Source organism: Pteropus vampyrus, unplaced genomic scaffold (assembly GCF_000151845.1).
Source record: "Pteropus vampyrus isolate Shadow unplaced genomic scaffold, Pvam_2.0 Scaffold503, whole genome shotgun sequence".
NCBI classification, from domain to species: Eukaryota; Metazoa; Chordata; class Mammalia; order Chiroptera; family Pteropodidae; genus Pteropus; species Pteropus vampyrus.
This window is the reverse complement of record NW_011889284.1, coordinates 434,864-456,199: the sequence shown is the minus strand read 5'-3', so window position 1 is coordinate 456,199 and position 21,336 is coordinate 434,864. Positions and strand designations below refer to the sequence as shown.

Genomic DNA, 21,336 nt, shown 5'->3' with positions numbered 1-21,336 from the left:
ATGAAGTGTTCAGAGCAGATGCAGAAATTAAGGGTGAGGGTAGGGAAATGAATAACCAATGGAGAGGGATTCTGGCTTGGGGGCTTACAAGGACTCTTTAGTATTATTTCAAAGAACCAGGCTACTTGTACTCAGGTGAGGCTTACAAAGATTGCTGGTTGGGTGTCCATAACTCTCAACCTGGATAGTGTGCTCTGTTGCCATATAGGAACATGTGGTCTTTATCTCTCTTCTTGTAAGAAGGGCTGGGAAGGCCTTGGATGGATTGTCATTGGCTCTGGGGGAGGCACCCATCTGCCCTTTCTGGTAGGGCACAATAGATGGTGAAAGCCTGGCCTGTGAGAGGCAAGTACTGGCAGGCAGGTTGGAGCCAGGTGAGGAGCAGCAGGTTGTAGCAGGTCTAGTTGGGGTGAGAAAAGGCAGTAGGTAGGGGGAGGAGACCGAAGCACAAGGGCACCTAAGCCCAGCTGGCAGCAGGAGGAAACAGGGCCATGGAGATGAGTGACAAGCTCCAGAACTGGCAGCTGACATCATCAAATATAGAGAACCCCCCCGGGGTTGATGCAACTGTGGAGTGGGGAAGTGGTGCCAGATTTGCACTCCAAATAATTCTTATTCCTGATGCCTATGCCGGGAGCATTCTGTCCCTAAGAGTACACTGCCCCAGAAGGAGTAGGGGGATAAAGAGACACATTCAGTGTAAGCACACCAAGTTAAGGTAACAAGGTTGGGGAGTGGCACTAGGTTCCAGATGGGTTGAGGCTCCTTGGACAATGCCCCACCCGTTTACTGTGCACCAACCAGGCGGGACAGGAATGCGAAAGGCTGGGAGTGGTGGTAGGACTGAACAGGGTGTGTACTACTGTGTACTACACATGTGTTAGTGTGCATATCTGGTCCTATGCGTGCTAGAGCATGTGTTCACAGAAATAAAGCTTGCACATCCATCTGTGTGGATTTAGAAAGGAAACGGTAAATAGGGGAGAGCACAATTTTGGCTAAGAAGCTGGAATAAATATCCAAGTATCAGCTTCCTGGGCTCCCTTGATTAGGTACCCCAATATCTCCAAGGTTAAGGGGGGAAACTGGTTGCAGTGGCTTGGATCTCCCCAGACATTTAAGGACCAAATAAGAGGGGAGGGCTCCACTCCCAGCACATGCCACAGTTACCAGATTAAGCTGGTTGCCTTGGTAACCTTCTCTCTGGGCAGGATTTGGGATTGTCGGGAAGGGGGGAAGAATTGGGGAATGTGGAGGGTGTGGGGGCTGGAAAAAAAATGGGCAGAGAGACTTCTGGAAATGGGAAGCTCTGGGAGCAGAACCCCAGAACCCCTACCACTACTCAAGGATATCAGGCCTTGAATCAGGGAAGAAAGCCAGCATTGAGGCATGATCCTTCTCAAACAGCAGTGGTACTTGCCTCAACTGTACAATGAAATCCAGGGGAACTTTTCAAAAATACTGATGCCCAGGTCACACCCCAAATCGATTAAATCATATCTCTGAGATGGGATCAATATTTATTTTTTGAAAGATCCCCAAGTGATTCAAATCGCCAATATTTATTTTTTGAAAGACCCCCAAGTGATTCAAATCACTGCCCTAGAGAGACACCCCCATCCAAGTGGGCTGTGGATGCTGGGAAACTCTGGGATTCTAAGTCTTTGCTGTTCTGAGTCACCCACAAGGTAGCAGGCCTGTGTGCTGACTCCAAGGGGAAAAGGTCTGGCAAGGCACCTACACCATGGAAGAAATCGAGAGAGGGTGATATGATTAACAACTGTGAGGAGATAGGGCAAAAAACATTGAGAGCCCAGCCTATGGACTTCTAGAAGGGGATGCAGCAAGGCTACCCAAGGCTGATCTGTCTGTCCCGTACACTCCCTTCCTTTTGCCCACTGAGAGGCAGGGTGGGAGGGCAGAGAACTTGGGGGCTTTGCTGAGCTTGGGTTTCTTCTTGCTGAGCCAGTTACCAGGGCAACAGAGAGCAACAGGATCTAACGGGGGAAGCAAAAGGCAGGGGTGAGGGGGAAGTATCTTAACACGCTCATTCCTCCTGCCAGTAACCCACCCCCAAGGCTGGTAGGCATTTTTGTGACCCCAGAATAGGCCCATAGATACCCATCACCCTGTGGGGCAGAAAGGAAGCAAATTGACGTGAAAACGAATTAGAAATGGGGGTTAGGAGAGCCATGGTCCTCTGGCTGCAGCAGCAACACCAAGGGCTGTAGGGGGGAGTCCCAACTATCATTTTAAGATGCGCCATAATACCTATGTCCCCAGTGTACAAGGATTTGGGGGACTCCAGAACAGATGCTGTCAGCTACACATTAAACCCAACTGCTTCCCTGCACTGTGGATCGCCTCTGTAGTGAAATTCCACAGCACCCAGGATGTAGAGGAGGAAACAAGTCAACTCAAAGCTAGGAATTACCCTGTGCTCATCAGAGGCCAAGAGGCCAAGGTAACTAACTGGCAGCATGAGCCACAGCTGATCTTTCAATTGCCCCTCCTCTCAACCTGTACTGATTGATAGGAGCCTCTCAAACTATAGTCTTTGATACTTCAATGCCAGCGTATTTTTACTTCATCCAAGATCTAGTTAAGTTGTGCTGACAACTGGCCTATTACCCTGGGAAACTTGCATGACAAACACAAAGGCAGGAATAAGGGATATTATGTTCATGTGGATAAGGAGTATCTCACTAGTTTTTGTCTGACACTTCCCAACTGAGAGACTACATGATATCCTGGTGTCTATGTGGCAACGTGGTTAGGAAAGATAATTGATGAGGTGTACACACACTTGTGAACTCACAGGGGATCTTCACCTCTCTGGGCTTCTATTTCACAAGTCTGACCTGCCTCGAGTTGTGATTGTGACTCTGGATCAAATCCTCTTTCCTCCCTCTCAAATCAAAACTCATGCAAAACACTGGCAAAAAAGCCACGTTTACAGTCTAAATTTTATTATCTTCAAGTCACGATGCTGATCACAAATGTGCACCCTTTAAAATAGTAACAAAAACAACACACATGGAGAAATTCTTGCAGTGAAACACAGCGGACCAACAGAGACAACTGTCACAGTGTCTTAAGGTCTGGGAATCTGGGCATGCTGCCCACAGGCTTGAGGAGACATCTTCACGTTTAAGGCAAAGGGAACAGCCTACAAAAGGCACAACCACCAGCTACCCCTGGAAGAATCTCTTGGTTATTTCCCCCCTTGGGGGTTACAGCTTGAGTGCCGCTCCCCCTCCCACACACCTGTGACTCAGAATGGTCAGGTCAGCTGCTGAAGGAAGAGTAACAGTGACATTACTTGGGGAGAGACACAGCCACCACCTCCTCCCTCAGGTTCTGTAGAATGACAGGGACAGTGGCCAAGTTACCTCTAGCAGACAAGTGCTGCAATAATAGGAATCTCTTCTGCAGAGGCAGCAGGGGAGTGGTTCGGTGCCACAGATGGAGAGGAAAGAAGAGAGGAACCCTTGCCCCCAAAGTGACTGGCTTCCTTAGGCCTTAAGCCCAAGTGCACTATTGTCTGTTTATAAGGACAAGAGAACTTTGGGGAAAATAAGGTAATAACATCTAAAACACTTGTAGCAGGAAAGACACGGAGCAGATCAATTACAAAGGACAAGGTAGACTGCTTGCTGGATAGTATTTGCCTCCAGAGAGATGCATTGGTCCACAGCAACTAGAAAAGGGGTGTGATAGGATAAAAAAAAAAAAGTAGGGCCCTCTGATTCCACTTACCTCAAAGACTGAGCCCTGAGGACTGTGTGAATGCACAGCCCTAAGATGCAAAGACTCTCACTCCACCCTCCCTTCCTCACGAAAACATCTGGTTTGCCACTTCTCCCTACTGTAGGGACTATGCCCTCAGCAGAGGCCTGAAGCCCACCAGAATGGAAGCGCGGACTCCCAATAACCGAAGCCAGGAAGAAGTGTTCCTACCACATACTTTGAGCTTTTCTCCACAATAGGAAACTGTGCAGAGAACCGTTCCATAGAGTTAGAGGAGTTAAGAGAATCTAAGTATAATCCAAGTATATAACAACAAAGGCCAACCAAAAATAAAAGGCGAGCTCTTTGTAGATTTGGTGTGAAAAGACTGGCTGCTGGTAATTTTTCAATTATCTGGGATGCAGGGAAGAACCAAAAGGGAACCAGGGGAGCTAGCAAACCAGAAAAATAAACTTGTTTCATTTAAATGCAGACAGGGGAGAGAGAGAGAAACTAAAAGAATATTAAGAATAGCAAGCCAGGCTTTAAAAACAAACGTCTTAGAAAACAAAACAAATAGAAAGGAGTTTCTCTGGGTGCAGAAGACACTTGAATTTCCCAAAAGAAAGTGAAGAAAAGCCAAAGATCTGGGCTTCTAAATGTAGACTCAGAAGCCTGGGCTGTCTGGATCTCTGCTTCTCTGAGCACAGCCGACTCAAGTAAAAACTGGAGATGAGAGGAAGTCCACTTGTTTCTCCCTTTTTCTAACAGAGCCTTAGAGGAAGGCAGGGATCCTCCTCATTCAGCTGCTTGCTGGCAGGAGCCACCCTCTATCTTTGAAGCCCTCCAGGTAGTAAACGGCCAGGTGTATTTCTCTTCTTCCCTGGGTTCTCATTTCTGCTGTTCTGAAAGGGGTGGGGAAAAGGGAAGAACCACCAAAGTGTTAGTGGACTTTATGGTACTTATAAAGTTGTTTTCCAAAAGCCACATTCTAAATAATGTTTTAAAGTAATGTCCCTAAAAAGGCAAAACAACAACCCTCCACTCCAACCCATGGTGTTTCTCCTCCATGACCTTTAGAATTAGCTCTGGTATAACACCTGGAATTTAGATTTCCCCTTTCTTTGCATTTTTCCCTTGCAGCTTCCCAAATGAAATTCTGCCAAGTTTACAATGGTTTCTACCTCAACCCTGCTCAATGCATTCGGGAAACAAAGATACTGGAAATTTTGGGACTTCTTTAAAGCCTCCCCCAAGACAGGACATGATTACAACTTAAAGCATTCGTTTTGTTGACTGTTAAGCAAGTAAGTATAAGCATTAGTTTTTAAGAACGTTGTAAGAATCATAGTAAGTTGTACACTTACTTTTATATCATGTTAGATTTAAAATATTCAGAAACTCGTATTAACTGGAACCCCTGCTTACAACCTAAAATAAAAAAGTTAGAATTTGTTATCAGGTTGTTAAAAAAAAAAAAAAAAAAGTTTTCTATAGAAACATACCCAGAAAAGGAGGGAAATCTTCTGGAGAAAAGGAAAGCCCACTGATATAGATATGCCCTAAACACAGGAAAAAGCTCTCATACCTCAGGTGGTGGGGGCTTGATGGTGACTGGCTGGGGAGTCCTCCGGGGTGGGGAGGGCTTTGGCTGTACTTGCTGCTGGGCAGGGTTATAGTAAGTCACTCCTCCATATACCTGCGATGGGGCCTGGATACCCAAATGAGCCAGGAAAAGAAAAAGTTAGAAATTAATTCAAGCTATAATAAACAGAATACATTGTTCAGGCACAAAAATAAAGAGTACTGGGAAATTTATAACTTTTCAAAACTCTAAGCTGCCCCTTTTTAAAATAAAATGATTATGTTCTGGTATGTCCTAATTATGTCCCAGTTATGCTCTGGTTCCTGCTTCTTCAAAGTTTTGCCCAGCTTTTGTCTAATTCCTATCATCAGCTGACAAACAGAAGAGGGTGAGCTCAGTGGTGATACTCCAGATATCAGATGATGTCAACCAGTTGGGAGTTAAGCAGTACAGGGAGGACTTGGGGAGAGCTAGTAAGTATAGTTTCTTTATGCAGTTGAATAAATGGCCACCTATGACCAATTAAAACACTTGAAGGAAACACCATTAAAGAAATGAAAGAGAACAGATGGACAGTACATAAGCTGCATTTCCAGCTCCTGACCACCAAGAGGCGTCCTAGCACCACTTGTAAATAGGTGGCATTGAAATGTTCTCTTAAATTTCTTGAACATTCTCCCCATACCACATTCCTGTCTGATTTAAAAGATGTGTACCTAGAAAAATCTCACTAGCCATCTCACCTGTGTATTAGGATACAGATGAGGAGGTGGTGGGGGAGGCAGAGCCCCTGGAGCATAAGGGTAACTGGGATTACCAAAGTTCATGACGCCTGGAGCAGAAAAATAAGTAGGAGCAAGCAACTGCTGAGGTGGTGGCTGTCCGGGAGACATGGACACTGGTGGGGGATAGAGGCCTGGATTGGGCAGAGGTGCCGGTGTCTGATGGGGATGTAAACCTGGACAAAGAGAGGAAAACAAAAATTGAAATAGAAGATAACACTATTTCCATGGGATGGCCTGGCTGGACTGCTCAGCATTAACAGGCTCAGGATGGCAGTCCTTAGGATGGATCCAAGAGGAGTTTGTTGCCCAAGCACCCAGAGTGGTCAGCCTTACAGGCAAGCAGCACGGATCTCAGGAGGATGGAGTTTGTGAGCCCCCAACACATATCCTCCCATACTAAAAGTATATAAGCAGAGGTGCAATGCTTACCTGGGTGGGGAAGGTGCATTTCTGGCTGCACAATCATGCCCTGAGGAGGCAGTGGGGCAGGGCTGTCACCATGGGTGTAGATTGGTCCCTGGAACTGCACTGTAAGATATCACATTGGGACTCTCATAAACCCATACTCTCATATCACATGGCCAAGTCTCCTTGTTCCCCAAACCCTTTAAGAGATGTTCTCAATTTTCCATGTGAAGAAAACAACCACCAAACAATAATAACCACATGAGAGGTCAGAAAGGAAATTCAGGAGGTAAGAGGCTGGTCTCTTAGTTCACTTCACCCTGCCAAAAAAGGTACTCCAACAATAAGAAAAAAAAACTCACGAGGATCGTAGTAATGTCCTTCCATGATACTGATATGCACAGGAGGGGCAGGGGGCTCTGGCACAGGTCTCTGCCGCTGAGATGAATAGCGTTTGGCTCGTCCACCCTGGACACCCTGAAATAAAGAAAAAAGACTGAACAAGATGACTTCCAGAAGGCTGACTCTCATATCAAGTCCAGCCCTCCTTTAGATACAAAATTCTTACCTTCTGTGTGGCAAGTGTTTAAAAAATATTTGCAAAATGAATTGAAAAATCAGTGAAAAACATCAAGATTTGAACCCAAACCCTCTACATTTCTAGAGACCCAAATTAAAAGAAATGTGGTTATCAATAGAAAAACTGACTTCACGATCTTATCTTGGTTTAAACAGTGAACAAGCGATTATATTCTGCCCCCTCCCCCATCTACTCCTCTTCCCCTTCTGTACCATTTCTTCCATCCGGTTAAACTGAGGTGGAGGTCCTGCTCCCATGTGTATGTGGTTGTGCATACCTGTAATACACCAAAAAAGTCAATGCTGCAGAGTAAACAGATGTGAGTAAGGCTTGAACATACAAGGAAATAACAGGTTGAAGAATCCAATGTAGAGAACGGCTGTTTTTAAACTAACAAAATTCCTTTAAAAATATCTCTGCTTCTTGTCAATATCAGCATTTGGAAATTTGCCCCCACTGCCCACCACCTTAATACAGCAACAAAGCCTTTGAACATGAAAAAATTACTTCAGTGAGAAAAATACACATTCAAATTTTCCCCATCAAATATGTCCCTGTACAGAATCCCTGGAAAGTTACAATTAGCATATTACATCATCAAACATAGTGAAAAATCTCAGCTCACAAGTTTCTGAGCAACAACTGGACAGGGGAAGGATATTCTGCAAATCTACCTGATTATTTCTGGCCACAGAGGTCTGGCTGGAAGTTTGGAAGAGATTCCCCTCTGACTGAAAATAGCTCAGGACAAAAAAAGGATAACATCCTAGAGACTGTCTTCCAACGGTAACAAGACATCCATGGGAAGGAGGGTGTACTCCTCTATCCAAAGATCAACTCCCAGTCCAGTTTAGGCTACACTGGTTTTTGGTATTCAAAAACTATGCATACCAGAGAAAGATGCTGAAACTCCCAGTCTTTATGAGGATTTCCAATCTTTGTTCAAATTAGATTTCAGAAACTAAGGAAAAGATCCTTTGATCTATCTGGCTAGAGAGAGGCATAAAGGATGGGCAAAAGGGGTGGTAGATAGGTCCTAGTATTTAGAACTCTGCTGTCTAATATGATAATCCACTAGCCACATGTGGCTATTTAAATTTCAATTAATTTAAATTAAAAGTTCAGTTCCTCAGTCACTGGACACATTACAAGTATTCAAAAGCACCATCACTATGGAAAAGTCTATTGGACAGCCTGGATCTAAATTAAGGAAATTAGAAAGGTTTTCTTTCTAATTTAAAAGATACTCATCCAAATTCAAATGAAAAAGTTTCTGCCTTAAAACTTTATCCATTAGCTCAAATAATAAGAACACTGCCTTCTTCCACCTTTTCTACAGAGTGATAAAGGATTCTGCACTCAAAAGCTCATTACTGACAACTGATCAGTTAAAATAGTAGGCAAAGTAGTAGGCAATCCTGGGTAACAGATAAAACTGCTATACAAGATCTTTGGATGAATGTACCTAGGAAGCCATCTGTTTCTTGCAATTAATGAAAACGTAGATATTTCTCACACAGCATATCCCTGAGAGACATAAGTCCCATGCCCCCAAACCCAATAATGCAAAGAGAAAAAAGGTAGTTACTAACCCTAAGGTACCTACCCCGAAGTTCACGTGGTGGCAGGAATGAAGGCTGCCCTGGACTCCAATTCTGTTCTGTTATATTTAGTTGTGCCATGTCTTGCTCAAGTCCACCTGTAGTAGAATCCACTGGAGCCTCCCAGTTCCCAGTCTTAGCAGGTGGAGGAGGAGTAGTTTCTGGAGCTGGAGGTGCCGGGGGCAGCCCTTCAGGTGGAGGGGGCACCTCCTCTGCAACCTTGACTGAATCCCCAGCTTTGATTCTGGTTCTTCTTGCCCGGGAATAGGATTTCTTCTCAATAGGCCTGTCAGGGGCTGGTGGTGCAGTGTCAGGAGCAGGAGCTGTTATCTCTGAGGCAGCCTCTTCCTTCTCAGGACTGCCAAGCACTTGAGCATCTGCTTCTGGAGACGGATCTCTCACAGGAGTCTGTTCCAGGCGCCGTGACCGGTAACCAGTCTCATGTTTAACAGTCTCACCAGACCGGCCACCATGCTGCCCACCAGCCTCCACAGGCCTAAAACCTGCACGACCTTCCTTGAAGCTCCCAGATCGAGAGTAATTCCTGGGAGCAGACATGCGGCCAGTACCTGCAGCATTCCTGTTGATAAATGTCCTTGGTGGTAGGGTGCCTCCAGGACCCTGGTGGCGATGGGACTTGTTTGATCGCTCACCAATCCAGTTTGGATCTCTTTGTGGAGGGCTCCCAAACCTGAAAAAATAGAATGAAAAGTCTTAAGAAAAGAAATAACAAAAGAGATTACTAGAGATAAAAACTTAGGGTCAGGGAGACTTCCCATATTCCTCACCCATTCAATTAAAGGCTAGAATGGCATTTTAAAAAGCAGAGTTCTTTCTACAATATCAATAGTGTAGGCTCCTAAATTTCCTCACCTGGGTTTCCGAATTCTTCGGGGTTTGATGTCATCAGGATTGTGAGCTGAACGGATGTCATATCCATAAAGAGCAATGAGTTCCTGTCGGGACTTTGGAGCCTGTTCATCTTCTCGGAACTTGTCATGCTCCCAGCGACCCTCGTCCTTCCATAGCTTTCGCTGACGCCCCTTGGGTCTGGATAAAACCAGGGAAAGGTGTCTTGGGTTGGCAGAACTTGCCAAGTAAAGATGTTCAGGCAACAAACAGGGTTGGGCAGAGAAACAGAAGAAGCTTCGTGTAGTCTCCCCATCTTCCCAGATTATACAAAGCAGGCCTCCCAAAAGCAAGAGTGAATAGTAGCACCTCAGGGCCTGCTGGGCTCAAATACAACAGGAACAGAAATGAGGAAAGACTTCACTTCCAACTACTCAGCACCTTGGAAACATCTCTCTCCTATAAGGCAGTCTGTGCAGGTACTTCACAGCTTCAGATTAATGAAGGCAATAGAAGTATGGGTCTGGATCTTGGCCGCTCCACCAAGAGTTACCAAATATTCTAAGCCTCACTCTCATTTGTATGAGGAACAATCACCATACCTACCCTAAAATGTTGGGAGTAGTACATGAAATAACAAAGGTCAAAGCATTTAGCAAAATGCCTGGCATACACTAACACTAAATACATACTAAATAGCAGCAAGAGCTGTTACCTGACTTCCTCTTCCTGAGTTTGCCCCCGAAGATCATGCTCAAAGAAAAGCCCTTTCCGAGGTATGTATGCTGGGTTCTTCCGATCCTCGTCATCATCCAAATGCTTGGGGCCCTTTTTACCCACTTTGTTCTCCATAGGCTCTGTGCTCTCCTGGAGGACAGATAAAGGGCTCCTTACTCCAAGGTTGAGAGCCTCCCTGTTCCAGCCCCCGAATGGAGGCCTTTGGTGGGTACTGACCTGTCCATCCCCACTTTGCCTCTCTCCAGTCACAGTGCCTTTGGTGTCAGGCTTCTCTTCACCCTTCTCTTCTTTTGCTGAAGAATTAGCAGCATCGTTGGCTTCTGATTTCATCTCCACTTTGGAGTTTTCCTCTTCACTGTATTCCCCTTCTTCACCCTGAGAAAAGTTTCTCTGTCAGCCATGGTGCACATTTTTATTCTCCATTATTTAGGAAAACATTTTCTACCAAACTTAAGAATTAAAAGCAAACATAACAAAATTCTTTCTAGAATTTCTAGAGAACAGGAACACTAAAAATAAAGTCACATAAAAAATGTCCCCCAAAATTTTTACCTACATATACATATGCTTATACTGATCTATATGAGCTTTCCAGATATGCGAGCAACTGTTAACAGTGGCAGACTCTGGGGAAGGAGCCCAGGGGATATGGATGGGAAGCTTTACAGTGCCTAGCACACAGAACAAGTTTAATCCTTGTTGATAATTTCTCTCCCCCTCCACGAACTGTCTCTTAAACATGCAGTGTCTAATAACTATATCCTAACTCAAGTTGTGAATTCTCTCATCTCAAATGGCTTAGAGCACAGATGTCCAACCTTTTAAATTATGTGGGCCCCTTTTTAGGATCTAAAATTTTCATGAATCTCCATAAGACAGCAGCTCGGTACAGTATCCACTGACTGAGAAAACATGACAAACTGCTATACAGTCGATAATACTTTAAAATATATTTACAGTTTATATATATTCAAAATAGTAGTATGTAAAGGTGAAAGATGTATAGTCTATAAATGAGAGCTGAGGTAGTGGATTTGCAAGCCCCTCATAAAAACGCCATGATTTCCCAAGACACCATTATCCTCAAGTTGGAAAACAGTGGCTTACATTTTTGATGTCTACGATTACTAAACTTTCTGCAGCATGAGATCCCCCTAGTCAAAAACTCTGTCCAGAATTACATAATTATAAAATTTTGACTTGGAAAACTTTAGAGAACATCATAGAAATTACATCTTAGAAATGAAAATAAAAACTAAAGTCCAAGTGCTCTCTTTCCTCTCATCTTTTCCCTCTTTTGCCACATTAAGATTAAATAACCCTGTTTGTGACAGAGAAAGTGGTAGGTCTGTCCACACAAAGGAGGGTCCTTAGGTCATCCTCTAAATAGGGGCCATAAGGAAAGGTAATAGAGCTGTGGCTAGTTCTAAGCAGGGAAAAGGAGAAGCTAAGGTTCATGCTAAGGGGAATGGCTTTAGAAGTTACTCTTACCTCCTTGTCCTCACAGGACTTGGACCTAAGGAGGCAGAGCTATAGGCTAGGGAGGTAGGTTTAGAGACCTGTGAGGACACAAAGAAATGGGTTCGAGGGAAGGTAGTCTAGTCCCCACTGCTGAGTTAACATGTCAGGGTTACACCTCTGCCAATACACCTCTGCCACCTGGTAGATACGTGTATAAAAGGTCTCTTATTCTCCTAATGAGTCTTGACACTTGACCTGAACCAGATCCTTTCATAACTGTAGACCCAGGAAGGCCTCAGGAATCTGATCAAAGAAACTTGCTGTAAGATTCCTGATGAAGCAAGCAGCTCTCAAAGTCTGTGTTTCTGCCTTTTCTTCAAACAGAGATGAGTTCGCCTGATAGGCCCACACAAGCCAATTAATTCCTCTTCCCCATTCTCCCGTTAAGCATCTGGGTATTTCGGCCTCTAAGTGTTTTGGGTTAGGATTCCCAGAAAGGTGATTCTGTTAAGAAATACACAGAATTGAGACTACTTGACCACTCCTACACTATGGGAATCAAGTCTTTACCCATAGCTTTATTTTTTTTGAACAACCAAGCACCCTTGATTCTTCTCATTTTCCTTCAATCATAAGTTTTCCCTCCACTTGAGATGGGGATAGGTGGGTGGTAAACATTCAGTTATTTCCTTGGTCTTATGTTCCCTGCAGATTCTGAAGCAGAAATTGCTAGAATCTTGCTTGGTGTGTACATGTGACCTTAATTCATTATACCCCCCACCCCCAACACACACACACACACGCACACACACACACACCCCGCATTCAAAAATCTTAAAACAATATCAGCATTATTAATGAGGGAACTATGTTTTATGCTCTACCTCCTCTAGTCTGTGGTGAAATGCCAAATGAAGCAACTCTTTTATTTTAAATGAGACACTACTTTTGTTTCCAAGCAGAACAGAAAGATACAAATAGCATAGTGCTGAGGAGACTCCAAATTAGAGTCAAAGTCTGGTCTAACTGAAGCCAAAGTGCTACCTTTGGGTCATGCTGCTTTGGCTGAGGGCTGACATCAAAACCTTTTTCCAAAGACAAACTCCCCTACTGCTAATTTCACCACACTCTTTCCAACTCTAATGCCTAACTCTCCCCTGAAGCAACTGCTACCCTGGCAGAATTCTCGCTACAGAGGTTTTAGCTCATTCTCACACTCCTCACATATTTCAGAGTAAGGGGTAGAGCTGGTATATTTCTCATTCTCAATGTCTCTTCCAGACCTAACTCCTTCAGCCTCATCTTAAACTCCTGCTCCTCTGGGGCTCCTATCACCTGGCTATATCTCTACACTTCTGCATGGGCCTACCCTGTCACTGACTTGAAGACTTGAGTTCACCTCCACTTGAGTCATCCATTTCCATGGCCATACTTCAGACCAGTTTAACCTGTGTTTTATGCCAGGCATATAACTTCTTTAGTAAAGGGTTTATCTTTGCCTTAAGCTCTGTCCATTGTTTCTGGGCATCTAGGTTAACACATTTTTGAAATAAGCCACCGGACAGAGCTCATAATCTTGTTAAGTATCCTATAATCCAATCCCTGCCTTGCTTTCTTCCACCTCCTTAAGTCCCCTAATTTCAAATGCATAAAAGCTACAAAATAGTTATTCTCCTGAGCATTTAAGATCTTGCTCCCAGGCATATTGTCGGTTTGGCTCAAATGAACTCATTAAAGTCCTCTACAGGTTTGGATGTTTCTTATATCGACATCTGCAACTGTTATGTAGGTTTTACAGTAAACCTTCATTTCTTAAATCTTAAATACCCTAGACTTTGATCAAAACTACCATATGCAAAAGAATGAAGTTAGACTCTTATCTCATCCCATAGACAAAAATTAACTCAAAAAGCATCAAAGACCTAAATGTAAGGGCTAAAACTATAAAACTCTTAGAAGAAAACAAAGGGGTTAATCTTTGACTTTGGATTTGACATGGATTTGGCAAAGACTTCTTAGATATGACATCAAAAGCACAAGCAACAAAAGAAAAACATATACTGAACTTCCTAAAAATTAAAATCTTACACCATCAAGAAAATGAACACAAAACCCACAGAATAGAAAATAAATATTTGCAAATCATGTCTTGATAAGGAACTTGTATCCAGAAAATATAAAGAACTTTTACAACTCAACGATTAAAATACAACCCAATTTAAAAATGGACAAAGTATCTGAACAGCCATTTCTCCAAGGAAGATATGCAAATGGCTAATAAGCACACACACACACAAATGCTCAAAATCATAATCATCAAGGGAATGCAAATCAAAATGAGACACCATTTCACACCTACTAGAATGGCTAGAATCAAAAAAATCAAGTGCTATTGAGTATGTGGAGAAATTGGAATCCCTATACATTTGCTTTTGGGAATATAATACAGCTGCTTTGGAAAAGTGTGGCAGTTCCTCAAAGATTTAATACAGTTACCACATGACTCAGTGATTCCATTCTGAGGTACACACCCAGAGAAATAAAAACATACATCCAAAGAAAAACTTGTACACTAATGTTTATGGCAGCATTATTCGTAACAACAACAACGAACAAAATAGAAACAACCCAAATGTCCATCAACAGGTGAATGGATACACAAAATGTGGTACGTCCCTACAATAAAGTATTATTGAGCCATAAAAAGGAATGAAGTATTGATACATGATCCCACTTGGAAACTTTATGCTAAGTGAAAGAAGCCAGTCACAAGAGTCCACTTATGATTTTATTCATATGAAAGGCCAGAACAAGGAAATCTCTAGACACTGTATATTTGTGGTTGCTTAAGGGTGGATGGGATGAGGATGCAGGAACTAAGGGTAGGGAGTGATAACTAAAAGCTACAGGCTTTCTTTCTAAGGTAATGAAAATGTTCTGAAACTGTGGTAATGGCCACATATATCCGCGGATATACTAAAAATCAAAGAATTGTACACTTCAAATGGATAAACTGTAGGTAAATATGTCAGTAAAGCTGTTTTTCAAAAAACCCTGCCTATTATTCCTGTTCTTACCCATTTTTTCCCTTACTCTCTCATCTACAACTTTCAATATCTACTCCCTTGACCTTCTCACATTCTCCTATCAATCAGTCTTTCCCACATTCACTTTCCTATCTTTCTAGATTCCATGGCCCGCTCATTTCAATCACTACTAATAACACTCTTAATTCCCTGCCACTCCCATGTGTCCGGGACTGGATCAACTCAAATGTCTCCTTTCTCTAGGCTAACCAGACTATGGACGTCACTGAAAAGAGTTAAGGTAACTTCACATATCACTGCCACATCCAAACTCAGCTACTCGAACCTCCTTTAGTCTCAACTCCTATCTCATTCCTACACCAAACTCCTCTTTCATTCTATTTCACAAAGAAAACAAGGACAGGAACACCAGCTTCTTCCCCACACTCCTCCCCTTTCTACCTTTCTAGAATTACAATGGAAAATGTTACCCTTGTCTGGTTCCTATTTCTCACATACTCAGTCAAGAACACCAGTACACTTATTACCTACACCTTCCCTTTTCTTTCCCTTTCTACTCATTCCTTTAATCTTTAACCATATTTGATCCTCTAACTTAAAAATATAACCACCAAACCCTCTCTTAACTTCGTAAGCTTCTTTCTAGTTACTATCTCTCTAGTCTCCCCTTCATAGTCAAGTTTCTTTAAAAATTTTTTCTTGGAAAATTCTGGGAAAATGGTATTAGCATAGTTTTTGATCTCTTCAAATCTCCACATAAAACGAGAGCTTCTAGACAGTAAAATCAAAACCCTCTGACATGTACAACAAGACTAGGTTATAAGATCTATCCAAGACACCAAAATATAAGCACATGAAAACAAAGCACCAACAGCCACAAGACTGTTGCATCTGAATAGTGTCAGAAAAAGGAGAGAGAAGTAAATGGACCTGAGAATAGGAGAACCCTGAAATAATCAACAGGTATTCAATGGAAAGCAAAACTGAGAACAGGTGAAACTAGGAGGGAATTTACTATCTCCAGTAGCATGTGAGCATAAGGATTCTGTGATAAGGTGGTCTGAATGGGGCTAAGCAGTCTAACTGCTCTGAAATCTTGAAACTGACCTGGCTACCAGGGCTCCTTTCTAGGGTAGGGTCCCACAATGAAGAGAAACTATTGAGAGGAGAATCATATTGAATAGAAATGAAAAAAAGATAAAAGATTAGAAAAAAAGGGTTAAATATTGAAGACAAAGAACATTTAGGAGCTCCATGACACACTGTAGAGGACATCTATCTGTGAACACTGACTTGCAATAATCAACACCAAGACAAATTCTAATTGAATTACTGGACCTAAAGAAAAGAAAATCGGGTGGTCGGTTTCGCTCAAGATAAAATCTTTGGTTCATGTTGTTTCCATGAATCTGAAAATACCATTTTGCAAGAAATACAAAGGACAGAGGGAGCATGTTGAATTAGACTATGAGTGAGCAAACATCAAAATTTTTTCAACAGATAAATTGTAAAGGGTTGAAAAACTAGCCTGTAGATTGAGTGAGATCAAATTTTAAGAAATAAGCAACACTAAACTTCAGTGTCTAAGTATACTCAGTTAGTAACAAAGAAGAGCAATTAACAATTACTATAAAAGTCAGAATGTCAAATCTTTTTCTGTAATCTAGACCACCACAATCCCATAGGACTTTCTGTAATGGTGAGAATATTTTTATCTGTGCTGGCCAAAATGGCAGCCACCAGCCACAGGTGGCTATTAAGTAAAATGTAGCTATTTCAAATGAGGAACTGAAGTTTTAACTTAAATTTAATTAATTTAAATTTAAATAGCCACATTTAGCTGGCTGCTACCACACGTTCCTCAATCTCAAAACAGCCAAAATTTTACCACTAGTGTCCTTCCTAAAACCTCCTCCTCCATTGGTCCCATTCTTAGTGAATAACACGATTCATCAACCTGAGTATTCTTTTGACTCCTTCTTAATGCAGGCTTCACATTCAGTTCTGGGTTCTATTAGTACCATCTAAATCTCCCAAATCTGTCTACATTTTGCCAATCCCACTGCCATGTCCCTTCTTTAGGGCCTCATCATGTTCCTTGGGACTATCCTAACAACCTCTTAACAGCTCCCTGTCTCCATTCTTGCCTCATCCACAATTCATTTGCCACACTTAAGCCTTCAGTAGCCTCTTTCCTTGCTACTAGGATAACACCCAAACTCATTTACATACAGAATGGTGAGTTGCTATAAATTCAATCACCGAACTCCACCGAACATGCCATACTGCCTCGCAGTCTTTCCGTTTCCATTCTCTAGTGACATCTGCAAACATTCCTCACCCCGAAACTGCTCATCTCTTTTACTTTGCAGACAACTACACCGCTGACTTCAGAGAAAATAAGTCATTACATTCTGTCAATTCCATAGCCTAAATAACTTTCAGTTCTGTCTACTTCTATTTTTCACTACCATTCCACTCCATGCCACATTTACTGCTTGCCTAGACTTCTACAATAGCTTTCTTAACTAGATTTTCTCAAATCTTTCACCCCTCAGATCAACTCTCTCCACTGCAGACAAAGTAACTGTTATAAAACTCTCAAATTTTACTGTGCATAAGCATCAACCAGGAAACTTGTTAACATATAAATGTCTGAGTCTTCCCTCCCTCTGAAGATTCTGTTGCAGTAGGACTGGCCAACTAGATTTCCTGATGCCAGCGTTCCTAAGATCTGACACTCTTGTTTAAAACCCTGTTACATTTTTTCACTTCCTTAGTTTTAAATTAAAATAAATTTTAACCTGGTTTATAAGGTACTTTAAAATTTGGATTCATCGACTCGTCACTTGCCATACTAAATTTTTCACATCCTTCAACTCATCATGCAGTCCATTCCTTCCAGACCCTCTTCCCAGACAGTGTTACCTCTCCTTAGAAAACTATGCCTGGCTATCTCATACTCATCCGTCAGATCTCTCTTTTAACATCCCATCCTCTAAGGGTTTCCAAATACCCTAAATCCAGTTAGTTGGCCCTGTTATGTGCTCCCAAAGCACCCTGTGTTTCCAAACGGGATCACGGCACTTACCAAACATTGTTATAATTACTTAACTGTCTATTCCCCCTTCTGACCCAAAATGTAAATTTCACAAAGGTGGAACCACGTGTCTTTTATTCCAGTGCCTAGTACAGCTCCTAGCACAGAGCAGATACTTAATGAAAAGAAGAAACAAGCCCCTTCATGATCTGGCTCCTGCTCACTAATTTGCCTTTACTTCTGGTATCCATCCTATCTCAACAATGCTCCAGTCACACCAGATTACTTTCAATTTCCCAAATATTCAATTTTCTCTCCTGCCTCTGGGCTTTTGCATCTATTGCTCCCTCTGCCCAGAACATGGTTTGCCTAATTCCAATTTATTCTTCCCTGACTGCCTAAGATACATTCAGTATCAAGCCATTAACACCTTACTTAACCGTATCCTCCAGCAGTTTTCACCAATACCTATGATTGCCTATGATTGTCTGACTTCCTTACTAAGTCTTAAAATTCCTAAATTTAAGAATTTTGGTATAGTGTTCACTGTTGCCAACTCCAGGGTTCAATAAAAAGTCTGAAATGTAGTGACAGTTCTATAAAACTTATAAAATGAAAATTTGATATATAACTCCATCACCCAAATCCAGAACTCAGGACTCTATTCAATCCCAGGAAACCAACAGGTATTCTGATGGTCTCTCTAGTAGTTTATCCAATCAAAACAAGCCCACAGAGGCTTGGCTTAGGAAAACTTTCTTCTAAAGATAAAGCCCCATCTATAAACTGAGGGATGTTTCTGACAAAAACCACTCAGAATCCTGCCCTTTCAAGGTCTTCGGATACACTCAAAAAACAAAACAAAAGAACTGGCTGGCTTCACTATTTAGGCAGCATAAAATGAATTGTCAAGTTTCCTGTGAAGGGCTTCAGAATGTTCTCTCTTATTTAGAACCTTATTTTCTTCAGATAAGGTGAAAAGCCAATTACTAACAGTATAACATGTGTGGCCTGAAGAGGCTTGCATCAAGTTTCCCTCTTACTGAACAAGCCTTTTTGTAAGTTTTTCCAATGCATATATGAATAATGTACAAGAGGAGTTAACAAGTAGGTCATGGTACTTTTGAACCACAGGTGTGTATGTTTTTAAAATACATTTTCCACCTACACCAAAGGAAAAAGAACCTATCACACTCACTTCTGAGTCTTCTGCACTTTCATAATCCGACAGAACAGCTAAAAGAGAACAGAAACATGTAAAGAAAAAAATGCGACAGAAATTATTATAATACATTTCCTGACTACTTGCTGTGGATCTGGCTAAAATCTCATTTAATTCTGAACTCAATGTATGATAAAGATAAAATTACAGTTCCCTATTCCAGATGGGAAACAAGATCAAAGAGTGACTTGCCTAAGTCACTGCTAAAACATTTGCTCTTAAGCACTATGCTACAAAGGGCCACTCTGTGGAAACCTCTCCCCAAATCCGTAACAGTCTGAGAGGATGTCAACTACTGCAAATACCTGACCTGGGTTTTTGGGCAACTCATCCTGATGCTACTCACCATCGCCCTCGATGCCATCTTCACTCTCCTGAAGAAAACGAGAAGTCATGGGTTAGTTCTGTGATTTCCAGGGAGGGGGATGGAGAGCTGAAACTCAGAGCAAAATGGTTGAAAAGGGAGACGAGAAATGGTACATCTTTAACAAGTAGCATCTGAGGAAGATCTGGTCTCTTCGCCTCCAGGCCCGATTTCCTAATAAACATTCGCTGTCCATTCGCAGCGCTCTGCCCTCCCCCTGAAACTCTCAACCTTTCCTCTTCCCTTGGGGCTCCGGATGCAAACCGCACTGGAATAGCTGTCCTCTACTCCAACACAATATACCCCAGCATTTACCACCAATTCCCAGCCTCCCATCATCATCTACACCCCGCCCCCAGGCCGGCACGCCACCTGCCCCGGCCCGCCCCGCTCGCGCGCACTTACACACTCGGACTCCTCAGCGCTCTTGGCCCCTCCGCTCTCCACCCGCCGTAGATGAAGGGCCCCGGCTCGGCCTCCGCGCTGGGAAGGCAGAGAGCCGCTGCCGCCACCTCCAGCGCTCCCGCTGCAACTCCCGCCGCCCCGCGGAGGAGAACCTCCGCTGTCTGAGCCGGAAGCACCAGACTCTTCGTCTTCGGTATCCTGCGAAGCGCGCTGCCGCCGCCGGTCCGCCATCTTACGGAGAACGGCCAGCCAGCGCCTACGTACGCCTGTCGCTGGGGCTGCCGGGAAGCTAGAGAGCTACTCCCAGCATGCTTCACGTGCGACGCTGACCTCCCGGCTTTTCTGAAGGCTGGGGACGGGGATGGCGTCCTGCGGCACGTTTGCGGGCGAACGGGATGACGTAAGTCGTGACGTGAGGGGGCGTGGCGCGTCCCCTGACTTCCCCTGGGTAGGCCCCGGGCAAGGGGAGCTGCGTTTGGGCAGTGTCGTTCGGCTCCTTGCCCGGCCATCTTGGGCTTTCCAAGAGGAAGGCGTTGACCTGTCACAGCTTCACTGCGGCATTAGAGCTGTCATGGTTTTCTTTGTACATTTCTCGTTTCTCCTTACGTTTGTAGCAAATCATTTTACTGCATTTGTTTTGTAAACTCACGAATCAAGGTGAACCTCTAAAGCCATTGTGCTACATCAGATTTGCCACACCACCCATTTTAAGCTAAAGGGTGAAGGAGAAACCAGTTGTCTGCAGTGAAGCCTGGACTTAATGTTGCAGTATTTTCCTTACGTTCTTGTGTCCTCTTCCTTCTTCATTTGTCTTCCCACTCCAGCCATTCCAAAGAGCAGGCTGGTAAGATGCTAGTTTTACCAAGGTTTTAGAACTGATTTAAAAAGAAGAGGTGATCATAGGAACTCGCATTGGTTCAATATACTGACATGATTCCCTTCTTGTTCAGGGTTACCACACGGGTAGAAAAGGGAATGTCTTGATTTTGTCAAGGCATTTGTCATCAATGAAAAAAACAGTATTTTCTTTGGACTGTAATGACACGATGTGTGAACTAAGTTATTAGTGCACCTACAAGAGTGCAGGTTAATAATACACATATCTCAAACAAAGGTCACCGTGGCACAGTACAGGATTCTGTCGTGTGTAACATTTACAAATTATGTATGGTTAAGAATCCTCATGTTTACCAAATTTATAGACAGTATGAAACTAGAATGCTTTCTGAATGCCTTCAGAGATAGGATCCAAACAGATCTCAACTGGTTAAACAAGTGGCCAGATGTGACAACTTGTAAATCTAGTTACAACTGTCCAGGGTTAAAAATGGAAGATATATGATTTAAGGTTTTAAAAAAACATGAAGGATCTTACTGATCACAAAGTAAATTGATGCAAATAAGGCTGCCAAGTTTAGTGTCTGAATAAGGAAAAGTGATGTCTGCCACTTTGCCTTTCAGTTGGTGTGGGCTCAGTTTTTAAATGGACATGAGCAAATTGTTCACTCATCCAGAGGGCACTGAA

At 43.0% G+C, this 21,336-nt stretch overlaps 1 protein-coding gene across 1 annotated transcript; it reads right to left on the bottom strand.

Moving 5' to 3' along the window:
* Nucleotides 1–4,464: 4,464 nt before the first annotated feature.
* On the bottom strand, nt 4,465–20,149 carry CASC3 (cancer susceptibility 3). The gene is made up of 14 exons (XM_011383052.2): nt 19,812–20,149; nt 19,389–19,416; nt 19,019–19,056; nt 10,489–10,647; nt 10,250–10,401; nt 9,559–9,735; nt 8,691–9,376; nt 7,297–7,361; nt 6,867–6,981; nt 6,529–6,627; nt 6,058–6,272; nt 5,318–5,440; nt 5,097–5,160; nt 4,465–4,634 (listed from the first exon to the last, which is right to left on the bottom strand). Exons 1-13 carry the CDS (start codon nt 20,040–20,042, stop codon nt 5,137–5,139), a joined length of 2,112 nt encoding a protein of 703 aa, XP_011381354.1. The 5' UTR covers nt 20,043–20,149; the 3' UTR covers nt 4,465–4,634; nt 5,097–5,136.
* Between the last annotated feature and the right edge of the window lie 1,187 nt (nt 20,150–21,336).